Source organism: Copadichromis virginalis, linkage group LG14 (assembly GCF_057382275.1).
Source record: "Copadichromis virginalis isolate Kocher_CV1m ecotype Utaka linkage group LG14, C_Virginalis_male_GT1.1, whole genome shotgun sequence".
In the NCBI taxonomy this organism is placed as follows: domain Eukaryota; kingdom Metazoa; phylum Chordata; class Actinopteri; order Cichliformes; family Cichlidae; genus Copadichromis; species Copadichromis virginalis.
Window position 1 is genome coordinate 1,169,068 of NC_140631.1, and position 18,229 is coordinate 1,187,296.

Here is an 18,229-nt window from a genome sequence, read left to right on the forward strand (position 1 = left end):
GGCACAGCCATGAAGTCTCCACTAGACAGTCCCATGTGTACTGCAGTTACAAAATACATTATTCAAATTCCAAAATACTTTGGTGATGTCAGATTTAAATCACAAAACTTAAATCTTACATGAAACATTTTGTAATTATAAGGATAACTACAAAATGTATATTAGATCATATCTAAAACAGTTGTTTTGTTTTAACTTTAACATATCATAATTTGATTGGTAACAACTTTTACCCCTACGGTGTGTCACGGACCCGACTCTGGGGACTCGTGGTCCGTGGGCAGTGGGGACTACGACTGTTGTTGTTGTTATTATTATTATTATTATTATTATTTGGTGTGTTGTCTGCACTGCCCCTGTGCACATCTGTATGTAGGCAGGTGTGTGTGTGTGTGTGTGTCGCCTTTCTTCTGTGGCCAAGTTACAGGCACCTTCAGCCCTGGGGGCGTGGCCTGACTTGAGGGCTGGCCACGCCCAAAGTCCTTGCCGCACGCCTGCTCCTCATCTGGGCTTGTCGGGGGAGCTATTTAGATGAGCGATGGAGCTTCCACCGACGCTGGATTATTGCGTTTGACTACACGTCAGTCTTCAAGCACAGTCAAGTGTGAGTGTATGCCTGCTGGGACAAGTGTGTAACAGCTGCCTCTATTGTTTCCCCCTCAGGAGGAGTGCAGGGACACTGGAGGAGAGAGCACTACACGGGGACTTTTGGAAGAAGACACTACACGGGAGTCTGGGAAACTGGGGATTTATTGTTGTTTACTTCACCACCTTGTAAATAAACACTGTTGCACTGAAGAGTCCGGCGTTTGGGTCCTATTTCCCCATCTCCCCACAGTCTGCCAGCCAGACCGTGACAGAGTGAGCCAATCACTCATAATTCCTACACATGTCAATCAGGTGGGAATGAAGTAAGACATTTATAGAAATAAAGAGTTGTATGTTGACATGTAGCCCTTTTCTTGCTTAAATCATTGTTAATAGTTTTGAAAGATTAACCTGTGATAAGACAGCTTATCAAGATAGAACATGCTACACTGAAAAAAATAATCAGTGGGATAAACATAAAAAAATTATTGTAATCGGTTGCACGAAATTAAGTTATGTTTGGTTAACCTTAGTTTTTTATGTTATACCTGCACACATTTTTCTGGTAACACGAACATGACTTTTTTATGTTGTTGTTATGTTTTTCATTCCGGTCAAATATTTATAGAAACCACTTGTTTATCAGACATGAACTTTTTGTGTTAATTGTATTGGACTACTATGTGTTATATTGACAAGATTATTTTATGGTAAGCTTATTTTATTTTATAACAAATTTCTAATATATAATATATAATCTAATATATAATTGAGTGTTCAATAAATAAAACTAAATTAAGGCTGATCTTACTGTATGTACTGTACACTTTCTCTTCAATCAAAGAAATAAGCAAAACATTTTTGAACAATGACCTGTGTATTTTTGAAAATACTACACAGTTGTAACAATGGACTTTCAATTCAGGCTTCCAAAATATACATGAGTCATATTTGTACAATGCATCTCTTGAAAAACATTCCACAACATTCCTCAAAGTTATCTGCTGGAACCTGAATTCAACATTGTGGGGCCTTGTGACATCGCGCTTATGTAAAAAATAGTTTTTTAAATGTAAGAACCATGAGGTAATATGGCAACAGGGGTGTAATTATTAAAATGACACAAAGAAGAGACTTAAAATAACATTATAACCCACAGGCACACAACCAAGAGACCTAAACTGATTAGTATTGGCTTGCTTCTATCACTAAACATCACAATCACTAATACTACACGATGCAATCTGTTTGTAGTGGTGCACCTTGGGAAAAAAATTGCAAATTGGTGAAATTGGTGCAAGGCGCCATTTCCATTGAGAAAAATGGACATTCAAAGTTTGAATTAAAAAAAAAACAAAAACCATGGCTTGAAAAGTGAAAACTGCAGGAATAAAGGCCCCAAGTTGAAAAGTGCCAGAAAAATAAGTTTCACTATGTACTGCAACTTTACCAGTGCTGGCTTAAAAGAAAGGATGGTACATATTCGAAGAGGTAAACATGTTGTTCCCACATCATAACTGGAAAACTGTTCAATCATACAAAACCTGGGCCTTCTTTGAAAGGCTGTTCCTTTTGAGCTCCATAACCAGTTTCTATAATACCTCGAAGGTATACTTTTCCAGTGGGTAGGTGAGGTTCAAAGTGTACATTAGTCCAAACAGCATTGCAGCTGCTAGGGTATAGTTATCCAAATCCTGCCAGACTCTCTGGCCTTCAAGGACTATCCCGATGTCTTCAGGGCTGCCATTGGCATCTCTTGACTTTATGATGTAAATTCCCATGGTTGTTTCCTTATTAGATCGTTGGATAATGGCTTCATCTGTGGCCTAGAAAATGCAGAATTCCAAAATTTAATTAAACAGAACACTGGTCAAAGAACATTATACCAAATCTTATTTTAATCTGTGTCACTATTCCAAAAAATGTTAACATTAACACATTAGGTGAAAAAAAAAAAATGGATTCGTTACAGCATGTGATTTGAGTCCTCAGAATGCTTAAAAAGGTAATGCATGAAGTGAAATCTCCATGCAAAGAAGCAGAATACTGTCAGAGCATAGAGAGGTGTTCAACTATGAACTCCACACATCGTTCTGATGCAGGTAAAAGAAAAAACAAAAACAAAAAACGCACCCATGGTAAATTGTGAAAATCCCAGGTGATTTTCAACATACTCCTGGCATAGAGTGACAAGCAGCATTTTGTTAAAATTATTATTTTCCCTAAAGTGTATACACAAATTATTTTTTTCTTACCTGGGCCGTGGGCTCCAGAATGTTCTGCAGTCTTCTTCCTATTTGTCCTCCTCGCCTTTTGAAGACCTTTATGAGTTTGTCAGATAGCACATCCATCTGCGAGAGTAATCTGGACTGCAGTGGCATGGTGGTAATGCGCTTAAACTCTGCATTTATCTAAAAAGACAAGTTGTCACATAAAAATGCTGTCAAAATCTCAAATCTCACAAGGTTACATCCACACAAAGTTGTTATTTTTTGTCATGTTACTATTTATTAGCTATGGGTCCCATGTTGCTGAGCAGCTCCATAGTTGCCCTTACTTCCATACCACCCAAAGCCTGTTTGCAATCACAGCAGTTGCCTCCTTCTGGCCATTTTGCAGTTCTGCCAAATGACCCAGAAACTACATCTATTATTGTCATATACACATCAAGGTCTTTCATTAATACTTAGTTAAATTAGTTAATTTGACCTTTCCAGAAAATTTACCTTACAGAATGTGAGATAACATATGCAAATCTTCACCCCCCCCCCCCCCCCCAACAGAGCCCACCCCATGGCAAACTAGCTTATTTAACTGTTTAACTAAAACATTTTAGGTACAACCAGTTAACTAAATGGACACGAGTTTGTTAGTCTGTATTCACTGAGAAAAAACAAGCGAATGTGACTGGGCACACACTGAAAAAAAGCTAATGCACATAATATTGTCCTGCAGCTTAAGCTAGCATTATCGTTAGTTAACTTAAGGAATGACTTGTTTTTTCCATTATGTTGCTCAACAGGAATTCATGAGAAAAACTTCCCCATATAATGGATGCTCTCTTCGTTTCCTCTCAAACATGTAGTTTTCAGTTTACCTCGACAAAGTAAAGCTCAGCACCAAACGTAAACGAAGCAACGACAAAAAATGGCAGACCGCCACAGTGAATTTTCCCTCGCAGAACACACCCTGGGGGGTGGAGTTTCAACAGAAAACACAACTATTTTCTGTTATTTTGATATGACTGGTTTTAAAAGACTGAACATCCTTCTAAAACAAGTGAAAGGCGTGAGACTTAATTATGTTTAGACCAAAAATATAAATGATTCATGTTGGATATATTTACTGTATTTTTACTAACTTAACAACGTCATCATTGCATTAGTCGCTTTATGCTATAGCATTACGCTTACATTAGCTTGAAGCTCAAGGTCGTCATTTTATTTAATTTCTTTTTCTGGGCTTACAAACAGGACACACAACATTTAGATAACCGTTACACTGAATCTTGGGTCTGTGTTGAGTCTTCCAGCTGCTGACTACAGAAGCTAGATTGACCTTTCAGCATGTTTATAGCGGCTGTGGCTATTAGGGGTGCAACGATATTCGTATCGATATTGAACCGTTCGATACAGTGCTTTCGGTTCGGTACGCATATGTATCGAACAATACAAAATTTTTAATTTATTTTATCAACTTTCCTTCTGACGATGCTGTCTGTGTTGAGCGCTCAGTGAATCTGCGTTCGACTACTCCGCCTAGGCTCGACAGTGCAGCCTAGGCGGAGTAGTCGAACGCAGATTCACTGAGCGCTCAACACAGACAGCATCGTCAGAAGGAAGAGCGCAGGGCATTCAGATCTGGCGTTTGGAATTATTTTGGTTTTCATGTGACGTATGACCCTGAAGGTAAGCGAGTCATGGACTAAAGTAAAACAGTATGTTTGCCATGCAATGCTCAATTACATGGGTGGGAGCTAGTGTGTTAGCGCAGTTAGCTCGTTAACATGTTGGCCATCTAGCCCCATGCACGGAGCGATCGGTGGTAGCTCGTTAACGGAGATTTGCCGTGTTGTGGCGTTAAGGTCATTTCAACGAGATTAACCTGAAAGCACTAGTGGGAACACAACGAATATGACTCCACATTTACGCCGACATCATCCTAGTGCAAAGACAAGTTGAAGCAGAAAAAAAACAAGCAAGCATGCTACTAACTTTAGCCGAGTCATTTAGACAGCTGTTAGCACATGATTCTCCTTATGTGTTTAATATGCTGCTGAGAATATAGCCCAGAAGAAGCGGATAGTATAGCTTTTATTTTGGAAAGAGACATTTCTCTGTAATAAACTCTCTTTTCCAAAGATGAGTGATTCCTCAATCAGATACAGGGCTCGCAATATCGCTAGCCCGACGTCCCGGGGCTAGCGATCTTTTCAGTCGGGCTACCAAAATCTATCTCTTCCCTGCCCGTCGGGCTATTGTAGGAAAAATATATGTCAATGCTTTTGCATTCTTTCAGAAATGTAGCTGGGTAATTATGTCATTGGCATCGGTGAGCCACTGTCAATATGTGACACATTGAAATCGCGTTTGAATTTGCGCTTGTTTTTTTGCTTTCACTTTGCAATCGTGCGAACTGTGTATAGAGAGCGACAGCACTGATCTGTGAGTGATGATAATTTGTGCACCAATTCCTCTGACATCGTCTTATTAATTGTTAGCTTACTATGCAAACATGACAAGTGAAATCTCCCGCAGCTTAAACATGTGAGAGGTTGATCGCGCAGAGAATCGCTGAGCTTATGTGAGTGCGCGTGTAAAAGCAGCAGGATATATATTTGACTACGATGACCTGGATGACTGAGAACCTTCACAGACAGATATATATTTTAGTTCTGCTGAGCCAAATAAGACAGGTCAGGGTGAAGAAGTGACAGCCAAAGAAAAGCTTACCACAAAACGGAGAAGTTATGACAAATCAGACTATAAGGCAAAAAGAAAGTGCAGCTTTATGGTTTCATGGACAAAAGAATTTCTGTGGCTGCAATATGACGAGCTAAATAACCAGGGCTGCACATAAGTGGTCCGCAGGTGCGCATTCGCTGTCAAAATAAAAAACACGCACAAGGGTTAGGGTTAAATTTAAAAACTGTACTTTTGAGTTAAAATATATATTTATAATTTTAATAAATGACAAATTAAAAAGGCATGAACATTTTTTTTGTATCGAAAAAATATCGAACCGTGACACCAAAGTATCGAACCGAACCGAACCGTGAATTTTGTGTATCGTTGCACCCCTAGTGGCTATGTGCTGGTAATGTTACCGTGTGTGAGCAGTCACATTGGCAGCAGACATGTTTCAACAAACTAGTCATATCCCGGCCCTACATTAGCTTGTTTAATGGTTAAGACACTGCAGGTACCACCACTTACTACAGACACCGATGCAAGTTTGTAATAGTCTGTTAATTTAGACTGAAAGAATATACAAACAATATTAACTCACATTATATATGTTAATTACTAATTTGCTTATCGCATAATTTCGGTTACCATTAGCTAACTGGAGCCTAACATTGGCCTTTCATGGTTTTCGATAAACAGCCCACATACCTGTAAAATAACAACACCCCAGTAAAAGTCCACATATATAAAGGGTCTACACTCTTTCTCACTGGTGTGTTAGTGTGGCAGGATGAATGTTATCCTTCGGTCCAACCCACTTTCAGCCTGGCCCATTAGGGGGCGCTGGTATAAATAGTGGCCATTTGAGTGTCTCTGCGTCGCTTGCCTGTGATCTCCTTTTTGGTCACCTGACTTCCCCTCGGTGTGGTGGAGATCATTTGCGGGTTATTCTTCTGAAGCCCCCATCGCGGCTGGTCGTAGCTATAGAAGCCTCCTCTGAGCTATTCTGCTTACGTTCTGTGACCCGGCTTATTTGGAAGTGTGGGCCTTAGTTTTGCGCCAAGCTACGCGAACTGAAGTGCTGCTGTTTTGCCTTGCTGTGCTTTTACCGTCTGTTCCCGTTGTGAGAATTCTTTCCCTGCTGCTGTCAGCTTTTACAGTGGACGTCGGCGTGGACAACGGCCATATGCATGCCGGTTATCGGAGTCAGCTGGCGTGCATATTGATTGACTGTTAACTTATCGTCGTGTGGACGGCAAGTTGGAGCAGTACGGCGATTCCGTTTGCTCCAGATTTTAGAGTTTTATTCAGATTGTATGTTGTTTTATTGCTTTTTGATTTGTAGTTTGGATTTTCTGTTACACCACTGGTGGGAGGCCCTTTTTCTAGCTGTAGATCACCAGTGTGGTCCTGCAGTTGGGTTATCCCCCGGTGCTACACATTAGTTTGTTGTAATATATTAACATTTTCTTTGTTTCTTTTATTCAGATGCGGAGTGCCGACGTGGAGGAGACTAGGGTGCCTTGGTGGTGGGATCCCTTGAGTGTACACACCTGCCTTGTCTAGTTTATTAGTGTGAGTGTGTGATAGTGTGTTGCACTTGTGTTTTGGTGTGTTTTCTTTCTTTAGTTGTGTGTGGCATCCCTGCCCCTCCACTGGTAAGCCTCAGCTCTGAATACCTTTTTAAGCATATTTGTATTTGAATATTTATGATTATGTTTTTATTCGGTGTTTTAAATAATTACCAATAAATTGTCAATTTGTTTATTATTGAACCTCGTCTCTGGATTGAGTATAGCGAACCTAAGTGCCTTTTTGGTGATTTAGTGTCATTTCCAGTATTCTCTGGGTGAAATTCCCAGGGTGGCGTTGTCGTTCTTTAAAACTGAAGAGTATTTACTTTATATCCCAACCTCGTCTCGCCACAAACTTGGCGTTGTCGGCAGGATATACTCTTTAAAACAGAGACGTGTGTTCTTCTTTTTTTTGTTTGGTGTAACGTAAATTGTTTTTTTTATATTATTTTGTACAGAATAAAGGCAAAGCAGCAGCTACTTTGGTGTGGGATTTCACAGCTGTGTTACAGAGATGGAGGAAGAGTTACAGGAACTCAGGGACTTGATTGCGCAGCTGAAAGCAGACAACGAGAGGCTGCGTCAGGAGAGGGCTGTTGGGTCAGGTACTAGTGCTACACCTTCTACTTCAACTGCATCATCTGTGAACCCCCCAACGGCTGGTGTCTCTGTAGCAGAGAGACTAGGTTTTGTGCCCCGTGACAGAAAATGCCCTATGTTTAGAGGAAAATCAGGTATAGGGTTGAATGAATGGTTGGAGGAATTAGAAGGTTGTGCTAGAGCACGTCATTTGTCTTTGGCTGATAAAGCATTTTTCCTGTTTGACCACCTAGAAGGAGAAGCACGTGAGGAGATTAAATATCGCTCTAGTGCAGAGAGGACTGATCCTGCTAAGATAATTACTATATTGCAAGAACTTTATGGCTGTTCAGAATCCTATGTAGCATTGCAGGAAGCTTTCTTCTCTAGAAAACAGCAGGAAAGTGAGACACTGCAAGAGTTTTCCCTCGCTCTCTTGGGTCTTATGGAGAAAGTTAAATCGAGTGCCCCCAATGGCATGCCCAATGCTGACGTTTTATTAAGAGATCAATTTGTTGAACAGGTCTTAGATAGTACCTTGCGGCGGGAGTTAAAGCAGTTAGTAAGGAGGCAGCCCACACTGACATTGCTGGAGATTAGAGGGGAAGCTATTAGGTGGGAACGTGAAGGGTTGCCTAGTGGCGTTAGGCATAGAAGCAGTTCTGTCCCTTCTGTTTATGGCATTCAGTATGGGGTCCATAGTGGTCCCTCAGGAATAGCTCAGTCTACCCATTTGTCTGAGATGAGCGAGATGAAGGAATTGTTAAAGCGCCAGCAGGAGCAACTTAATCAGCTCACTCAGAGCATTGCTCGATTGCAGGGCCCCCATCGAATGCCTCGCTCAGGACGGGGCGACTCCATTATATGCCGTCGTTGTCAGCAACCTGGACATGTTGCTCGGGAGTGTGATGGGGAACGCGTTCCTCGTTCCCGGCCTCCTTCGCAGGCCCCTCTGCATAATCGCAGGCACTCTCCTTTAAATACGGCTTCGGAAAACTAGCACCCTCCGTATTGCCGAGCCACAGTTCGGGTGGGGTGTCTATTGGCTCAAGGGTTGTTTCTAATGGTCCAGAGGCAGTCTCGAAATTAATTTCATCCTGTCCTCATATAGATGTGGACATGGGCGGTATAAAAGTACCTTGTTTGGTTGATACGGGGTCCATGGTCTCTACCATTACTGAAAGTTTTTTCCGCCAGCATTTTGAGTCCTGGGGTCAAGAGCGTCTCCAAGCTTGTCATTGGTTGCAGCTTAAAGCGGCTAATGGGTTGTCCATTCCTTACCTTGGCTATATCGAGCTAAGTGTAGAGCTCTGTGACAAGTTTCTTCCACAGTGTGGCGTGTTGGTCGTTAAAGATCCTCCAGGTGCAGGACCTTCCACGGTTCCGGGTGTATTGGGGATGAATGTCATTCGGAAGTGTTACCACGAGCTTTTTGGGCAACACGGTGAAGCATTGTTTAGTTTGGGCTTTGTCACCGAGGCCCCTAAACCCCTTGTGCAGGCGCTGCAAAAGTGCCATGACGTTAGTATAAGAGCCCCACTGGATTTGTCTGGCCATGTGAGAGTGAGGGGTAAGCGAGCATGTTGCATTCCGGGTGGTGTAATGAAAGTAGTGGCCGCCACCTGTTCTGAGCAATATTCAGGTGCCACTGTGTTATTTGAACCTACTGATGTTAACTTGCCTGCTGGACTTTTAGCGTCCCCTGCATTGGTTCGAGTGGTTAGAGGTACTGCATACATACCAGTTGTTAATGTAGGGACTACGGCGGTCTTGCTTTACCCTAGGACCGTTATAGGGACCCTGGAAGATGTTCATGTGGTCAGTTTGCCCGCTGGTGTGACAGAAGTACTCCCTAACGTAGCCACAATGGCATCTCACACCGCCACTCCTACTGTGCAGGATCAGATGGAAGGGATTGATTTGTCTAAACTGTCAGCAGAGGAACAGGCACAGGTGAGGTCTCTCCTTAAGAAATACAGCTCGGTCTTTTCTGCTCATGACACTGATTTGGGTTGCACTAACTTGATCTCCCATGACATTCCAGTCTTAGACGATATCCCCGTGCGGCAGCGTTATAGGCGCATCCCCCCTTCAGAGTACGAGGTTGTGAAAGAGCATATTAACTAGTTGTTAGGGGCCGAGGTGATTAGAGAGAGTAGCAGCCCCTATGCCTCTCCCATTGTGCTCGTTAAGAAGAAGGATGGCAGCCCGCGCATGTGTGTTGATTATCGGCAACTGAACAACAAGACAAGGAAAGATGCATTCCCCCTGCCGCGCATTGAAGAATCCTTAGATGCGCTGACTGGTGCCCGTTGGTTTTCCACCATGGATTTAGCAAGTGGCTATAATCAGGTCCCAGTTACGGAAGAGGATAGGCCCAAGACTGCCTTCTGTACTCCTTTCGGCCTATTTGAATGGAACCGAATGCCATTTGGGCTCTGTAATGCCCCTAGCACCTTCCAGAGACTAATGCAACGCCTTTTCGGTGATCAACAGTGCCAGTCTCTGCTTCTCTATCTTGATGACATTGTAATCTTTTCATCAACAGTATCGCAACATCTTGAGCGGCTGGATGTGGTGCTAGGTCGGCTTCAGCAGGAAGGTTTAAAAGCCAAGCTTGCCAAATGTGCCTTTTTCCAGCGGGAGGTTCGCTACCTAGGCCATGTCATCTCCGATCAAGGTGTCTCTACGGACCCTAGCAAGGTGGAAGTGGTGGCTAACTGGCAGCCTCCTAAGACTGTTTCGGAACTACGCTCCTTCCTTGGGTTTGCCAGCTATTATCGCCGTTTTGTGGAGGGTTTTGCCAAGTTGGCGGCACCTCTGCATAGACTGGTGGCAGAGTGGGGAGGCAGAAAATCAAAGAAGAGGTCAGAGCATGGTGTCGTGGAGAACTGGACTGCAGAGTGTGCTCAAAGTTTTGAGGCATTAAAGACTAAACTGACAACAGCACCAGTGCTCGCTTATGCAGATTTCTCTTTGCCTTTTATTTTAGAAGTGGATGCCAGCCATGCCGGCCTAGGGGCAGTGCTTTCCCAGGAGCAGGGAGGTAAGGTGAGGCCAATAGCCTATGCCAGTCGGGGTTTGAGGCCCACTGAGCGCAATATGCTAAATTATAGCTCAATGAAGCTGGAGTTTTTGGCACTTAAGTGGGCCATGACTGAGAAATTTAGAGAGTACTTGTTGGGCCATAAGTGTATTGTTTACACCGACAACAATCCTCTTAGTCACTTGTCTTCTGCTAAACTTGGGGCTACTGAACAGCGCTGGGCAGCTCAGCTCGCTTCGTTCGACTTCGACTTAAAGTACAGGTCAGGAAGGAGTAATAAGAACGCAGACGCTTTATCTCGCCAGCATCCCCCTGATCCTCAGGAGATTAAAGCCATGGTTCCTGGTACAGCCTTGCCTGGACCTCTTCAACAAGCCTTGCGGCTGGGACCAGCTGAGGTATCACAAGCTGCCATTACGGTTTTGCCCCATCTCACTACTCCTGATCTTCATGCCCTCCAACAGGTCGACCCAGTGATAAAGGAGATCTTGGTGTTCTGGAGACGGAAGCAGCGACCCAGCTTTGAGGAGCGGCAGCAGCTTGCTCCACTTGCTCTGGTGCTGCTACGACAATGGGATCGTCTGATTGAAAGGGAAGGAGTTCTGTATCGTCAGGTTCATCTCCCTGACGGTGCCGAGGTGGTACTTCAGCTTTTGCTGCCTAGTGCACTAATTGAGCAGGTGTTGACTCATGTTCATCAGGAGCACGGCCATCAAGGTGTGGAAAGGACCCTAGCGCTTCTCCGCTCACGGTGCTACTGGCCAGGTATGTCTGCTGAGGTAGCTCGTTGGTGTCAGAGATGCGAACGTTGCCAAGTTGCAAAAGACACCCAACCAGCAGCTCAAAGTTTCATGGGACATTTGTTGGCTTCTCGACCAAATGAAATCTTGGCCATTGATTACACCTTGCTCGAACCTTCCCGGAATGGGCTGGAGAACGTTTTGGTGATGACTGATGTTTTCAGCAAGTATACATTGGCTGTCCCCACTCGTGACCAATGTGCTGCTACAGTGGCCCAGGTTCTCGTGACTGAGTGGTTTTCGAAGTTTGGTGTACCAGCGCGTATCCATTCCGATCAGGGTCGTAACTTTGAAAGCTCCCTGATCCAGCAGCTCTGCAGGTTTTATGGTATCGAGAAGTCCCACACTACTCCTTATCATCCGGCTGGAAATGGTCAGTGTGAACGTTTTAATAGGACTTTGCACAATTTGTTGCGGACCCTGCCAGTGTCCAGAAAAAGAGACTGGAATGTATGTTTTCCCCAGTTACTCTACTGTTATAATACCACTCCCCATCAGGCTATTGGGGAAACTCCATTTTTATTGATGTTTGGGCAAGAACCCAGGTTGCCAGTGGACTTTCTGTTGGGCAGAGTACCGGACCCCATCAGTGGAGATGTGCACGAGTGGATTCAGGAGCATCAAGCCCGGCTACAGGTTGTACATGAAGGAGCCAAGGAACGATTGCAATTGGCTGCCGACCGCAGAAAGAGGCACCATGACAAAAAGGTGAAAGAGGCACCATTGAACGACGGCCAGTTGGTGTTCCTGCGCGATTTGAGTGGAAGAGGGAGATGTAAAATCCAAGATCGATGGAAACCAGCGGTATATAGAATCCTGAAGGCACCTAAAGGAGGTGGGGTAGTATATACCATCGCACCTGCAGATGATCCCAGCAGCGTGAAGCATGTTCATCGTACCTTGTTGAAGGCTGTGATAACGGCAGCCACACCATCAGAAGGGCCTGCTCCAAGCAGTAGCCCACGTGGCCCAGAAATATCCTCCCCAGAACCAGGACATGACTCATCAAGTGACAGTGACCTGTTATTCCTGAGCGTAGGAGCTCCTCAAGTAAATGTTTCACCATCTTACAGCCCAGTGGCAGTGATTCCAAGTAGCCCTGAGTTGTTGCTCCGGCCAGAAGACCGAACTTCCGATGTCCCAGCCACTTGTACAGTTACTCCGAGTGTAGCACCAGTTCCATCTAGCTCTCTTCCTGCTCCCTCTACGAGTTCTGATACAAGAAATGTGGTGGTGCGAAAAACAACCCGGTCCACAGCTGGCCAGCATTCAAACATCCATCGTCTCCCAAGACCAACAGGGGAGGTGGCACAAGGGGCTGCTAACTCTATTTCTGAGCTTAGGGTACATGCTGTCTCTGCATCTTTTAGGCCTTGGGACTAATCTGGGTGTCTTTTCATCGTCGGGGCGACGATGCAAGAAGGAGGGGTAGAATGTGGCAGGATGAATGTTATCCCTCGGTCCAACCCACTTTCAGCCTGGCCCATTAGGGGGCGCTGGTATAAATAGTGGCCATTTGAGTGTCTCTGCGTCGCTTGCCTGTGATCTCCTTTTTGGTCACCTGACTTCCCCTCGGTGTGGTGGAGATCATTTGCGGGTTATTCTTCTGAAGCCCCCATCGCGGCTGGTCGTAGCTATAGAAGCCTCCTCTGAGCTATTCTGCTTACGTTCTGTGACCCGGCTTATTTGGAAGTGTGGGCCTTAGTTTTGCGCCAAGCTACGCGAACTGAAGTGCTGCTGTTTTGCCTTGCTGTGCTTTTACCGTCTGTTCCCGTTGTGAGAATTCTTTCCCTGCTGCTGTCAGCTTTTACAGTGGACGTCGGCGTGGACAACGGCCATATGCATGCCGGTTATCGGAGTCAGCTGGCGTGCATATTGATTGACTGTTAACTTATCGTCGTGTGGACGGCAAGTTGGAGCAGTACGGCGATTCCGTTTGCTCCAGATTTTAGAGTTTTATTCAGATTGTATGTTGTTTTATTGCTTTTTGATTTGTAGTTTGGATTTTCTGTTACACCACTGGTGGAAGGCCCTTTTTCTAGCTGTAGATCACCAGTGTGGTCCTGCAGTTGGGTTATCCCCCGGTGCTACACATTAGTTTGTTGTAATATATTAACATTTTCTTTGTTTCTTTTATTCAGATGCGGAGTGCCGACGTGGAGGAGACTAGGGTGCCTTGGTGGTGGGATCCCTTGAGTGTACACACCTGCCTTGTCTAGTTTATTAGTGTGAGTGTGTGATAGTGTGTTGCACTTGTGTTTTGGTGTGTTTTCTTTCTTTAGTTGTGTATGGCATCCCTGCCCCTCCACTGGTAAGCCTCAGCTCTGAATACCTTTTTAAGCATATTTGTATTTGAATATTTATGATTATGTTTTTATTCGGTGTTTTAAATAATTACCAATAAATTGTCAATTTGTTTATTATTGAACCTCGTCTCTGGATTGAGTATAGCGAACCTAAGTGCCTTTTTGGTCATTTAGTGTCATTTCCAGTATTCTCTGGGTGAAATTCCCAGGGTGGCGTTGTCGTTCTTTAAAGCTGAAGAGTATTTACTTTATATCCCAACCTCGTCTCGCCACATTAGCTTTAAAATCCTATTTACCTTCAAGTGTAAAACTCCAGATGGTAGTAGATTTTCCAAAGCGAGAGACAAAAATGGCGGACAGTGCAGCCGATTTTTCCTTTCCAGGGGGCGGAGCTTGAGGATAAAACACGACTAACTTGTTTCTTTTCAACATGATTTGTTCTAAAAGAATGAATATTCTTAAAGAATATGTGAAAATTAAAAGACAAAAATATGTTTAGATGTGAAATTTAAATTAGTCATGCTGGATATATGAAGTAATTCTATGCAGATTCAACAACCACCCTATTGCATTTTTTTCAGTGTAGATAGAACCATGTAACTAAAGATGAACCAAACTGTTCACAGTTTTATCTACCTCTCAGTTTTAAGAAAGGCTGGTGACCCCTGTTATAGAGTCTGACAGCTGCGAGGATTATATACAAATATTCAACTATACCAGAATTAAACCAGGTCTAAATACAAAAAAAGGAGTGAGTATCACTACAAAGATTAACCCACAGTGGTCCTCATACTCAGGGGCGTTTCTAGGATCAGAGCTTTGGGGGTGCTGAGCACCCAGAGAGCTGCCCACACTGTTAGCCTTTGCAGTAATTTCCATAGCTTAGTACTGCAAAATCAACAGTAAAAAACTCTAAAGGATGTTAGCAGTTTGGTACTGTAATTTGCATGAAAATTCCATGAGATTACATTATTTTTACGGTAACTCACCGTACTCATGGAAACAGCTGTAAAATACAGCAAATGTAACAATTGGTGATGTTACTGAGATTATACTATTACACCATCCGGATTTCTGTTGTTTTCTACTGTAGATCTAAGAGTAATTACTTAAATCCTCATTCAGAGTGTGTTACTATAAAATGTGATTCACTGTGAAAGCAGTATAACATATAAACTACAATATACAGCATCATTTTTAACTTAAGGAGTAAGTTGCAGCCACACTAAAATTTAATTCCTTGAACTGAGTGGAACCTCATATATTAATAAATGTATTTGTTTATTCAAACAATGTGAAACATTAGTAATACTATTAATTAATAGTATACTTGTAAGGTTAGTATTGTGATAGAGTCGAGTATATTTAATTATACTCTTGTAGACATTATGACATTATGCTAGTACAATTATGGTGAACAAAAAGTACATCTAAAAGTTCATTTCAAGAATACTGTTATGTACTAAAACGGGGGCCAATATAGTCCCAAGAAGCATTATTAGTATACGTACTAGGTAAGGTATACTTGGGAAATATAATTGAAGTATGCTTGTTTTTTGTATGGCCAGCAACAAAAACTAATGGCTACATTTAGAGTAATGTTTAAAAATGACTTCATTTAGCAGGATGTTGCTTTTTTCTCTTCTTATTCTTTCTTATACTGGACCTTCATTTGTTTTGTATAAGGTGGTACTTTTTAAGACACCTCTGCCTAACTACAGTGAACTGACCTAATATATGACGACCTCTGGTCGTCATATGTTTGTTCATGTTTGTTCATGTTTAGCGTGTCGGGTTACGTTTTTAAAGCTTTGTAATGTGACAGGTGCGATAGCCGACGCCACACCTTCACCTGACGTACAACGTGACGTATGACGCACACGTCGGGTATTCACTTTCAAAACAACAATGGGGATAGAAAATATTGCTCGAGGTGGTTAATGCTCCTTTCGCTGGTTGCCAACCACCATTAAATAACAACAAGAAGAAAATATTGATCTGCTTCTCTTAGTTTTGCACGTTTAAGCCGCAATTCAGACTCAAAAAAAGCTGCAAAGCAGGAGAACAACATGGCCATCAACTATTCTGTGCCACAGATACAGTTCGCTGCAGCACAGAGTGATGATGAGACCGTTAACATGTGCAACTTGGAAGTAGTCAGAGGTAACTGGATGTTCAATCGGGTTAAATGCAAGGTTGATTGGATTATATCTGAAGGTCGTATGCTATTCGTGGTAACTCTGCTAGACTCCAAATTGCTCGTCCATGCGGGAGTATCTCAAAATTAAATGAAACCACTTAACACTTTTTCCCTAAAACGGACTGACATGGGACACATTAAAGTTGGATCGGAACCTGCTAATCAGTCTGAAGGTAAGTGTTTTTTTCACTTATTCGAGAGAAGTCCGAAATGCGTTCTTAGTACTGTTTGTTTTGACTTTTAAGCTACCCTACCAGTATATTGTCATTTAAAGACAAATTGTCAATATCTCTGAATGTGGAGACTCAAAAGACTAGTTAGGTAATTTGCCGATGGATTTATGAGACTTGATAGAAACTTGGACGTTTGCAACAGGTGAATCGGTGAACTACCGAGGTTGCGCCCAAATGCTTAAAGCTGTTAGCTGGTCAGTGTTTTCAGGTGTGCTTGTACTACCTGTACGGTGCGGAGTGCTGACTAAGTCATGTTAAACCCATTAAAGCGTCGAGCTCAAATATCTTTTCATGTTTGTGCACTGCTCTCTTGTCGGCACACATTTTCTGTTTATTGAAGCCTTTTGTGAATAATTTTGATCATGTAAAAACTGGGAATTGGTCCCTATTGACAATACTCTTATTTTTTGCATTGCATATGTCATTCAGGAAAGGTAATTGGTCACTGAAGTTTTTGCAACTGTGTATTTCTAAATTTTGTGGCTTCAGTGCACGTTTATTATATTTATATTTATTTTATATTTTGTTTGATGATTTAAAGTCTCACACACAACCCGTCGATAGGGGGGCAGCTGCTTCCAAATAGAGCACATTTCATTCATAATGATGTAAATCCAAGCCCATTATGTATTCATGATTTGAATCCTGGGTTGTGTGAAATCCCAGAAATAAACCTTAGACAAAGTGAATCTGTGAACTAAGGTGTAGCCAAAGCCTTCAAGACCTTGAAAAGGACAAAATCATTGACCGCCTTACATATCACCGCCTTTACCCAGGGGATACCATACCCTGCATTTACGGACTTCCTAAAATCCACAAGGAAGCTGTCCCACTCAGACCCATAGTCAGTAGCATAAACTCAGCCACTTATAACATTGCTAAACACCTTGCTACCATCCTTGCTCCTCTCGTGGGGAACACCCCACACCACATCAAGAACTCCACCGACTTCACCGACAAGGTCCAGAAACTTACCCTGGATCCAGATGAAACCATGGTGTCCTTTGATGTAGTCTCTCTCTTCACTTGCATACCCACCACGGAGGCCGTGGAGACTGTCAGAAAACGACTACAAGAAGACAGCTCCTTGGAGGACAGGACCAACTTCACACCCGATCAGATCTGCACACTGTTAGACCTCTGCCTCACCACTACATATTTCAAGTACAACGAAGGCTTTTACAGACAAAAACATGGCTGTGCCATGGGCTCCCCCGTGTCACCTATTGTAGCCAACCTTTACATGGAGGAAGTGGAAAGGAAGGCTCTTGGCTCTTTCAAAGGAAGAGTACCCAGCCACTGGTACAGATATGTGGACGACACCTGGGTCAAAATCAAGACACAAGAAGTGGAATCCTTCACTGCGCACATCAACGCTGTGGATAAAAACATCAAGTTCACCAGGGAAGACACAAAGGACGACTGTTTGCCTTTCCTGGACTGCGCTGTGCACATCGAAGAGAACGGCAAACTCAACATCGAAGTTTACCGGAAGCCCACACACACGGACCAGTACCTCCTCTTTGACTCCCATCACCCTCTGGAACACAAACTTGGAGTAATTAGGACCCTACACCACCGGGCAGAACATGTTCCCTCTAAGCCTGAAGGAAAAAGAAGGAACACACACATGTAAAGGAAGCACTCAAAACGTGCGGCTATCCTAAATGGGTGTTCTTAAAGTCAGCAAAGAGGCACAGAAAAGAAAACCAGACACCAGCGAGGGAGGATAAGAAGGACAGACGCAACAACATTGTCATCCCCTATGTAGCCGGTGTATCAGAGAAACTCAGGAGAGTTTTCTCCAAGCACGACATCCCAGTGTATTTCAGACCCAGCAACACACTCAGACAGAAACTGGATCACCCGAAAGACAAAACGCCAAAACACAGACTTAACAATGTGGTGTATGCTGTACAGTGCAGCGAGGAATGCTCAGACCTCTACATTGGAGAGACCAAACAGCCACTTCACAAGCGCATGGCACAACACAGAA

At 43.3% G+C, this 18,229-nt stretch overlaps 1 protein-coding gene and 2 long non-coding RNA genes across 4 annotated transcripts; 2 read left to right on the forward strand and 1 right to left on the reverse strand.

Annotated features, from left to right (window-relative positions):
• Window positions 1-1,452: 1,452 nt before the first annotated feature.
• On the reverse strand, window positions 1,453-14,205 carry LOC146693170 (uncharacterized). 2 transcript variants are annotated; one of them, XM_085478959.1, is made up of 3 exons: window positions 14,097-14,205; window positions 2,844-2,999; window positions 1,453-2,414 (listed from the first exon to the last, which is right to left on the reverse strand). In XM_085478959.1, exons 2-3 carry the CDS (start codon window positions 2,967-2,969, stop codon window positions 2,181-2,183), a joined length of 360 nt encoding a protein of 119 aa, XP_085335085.1. In that variant the 5' UTR covers window positions 2,970-2,999; window positions 14,097-14,205; the 3' UTR covers window positions 1,453-2,180. The 2 variants fall into 2 exon arrangements, with proteins under 2 accessions (XP_085335085.1, XP_085335084.1); XM_085478958.1 differs by lacking the exon at window positions 14,097-14,205 and adding an exon at window positions 3,686-3,734.
• LOC146693171 (uncharacterized) lies at window positions 6,288-7,270 on the forward strand. The gene is made up of 2 exons (XR_014923908.1): window positions 6,288-6,809; window positions 6,984-7,270. It is a non-coding gene; the product is annotated as an uncharacterized LOC146693171 (long non-coding RNA).
• Window positions 12,901-13,922, forward strand: LOC146693172 (uncharacterized). Its single transcript, XR_014923909.1, has 2 exons — window positions 12,901-13,461; window positions 13,636-13,922. It is a non-coding gene; the product is annotated as an uncharacterized LOC146693172 (long non-coding RNA).
• Window positions 14,206-18,229: the final 4,024 nt, after the last annotated feature.

Coding starts and splice junctions, on each gene's coding strand:
- LOC146693170 (XM_085478959.1), bottom strand. CDS start 2,969: ATGCCACTGCAGTCCAGATTACTCTCGCAGATGGATGTGCTATCTGAC. Junction 2,415..2,843: donor TTCTGGAGCCCACGGCCCAG/GTAAGAAAAAAA, acceptor TGCATTTTCTAG/GCCACAGATGAAGCCATTAT.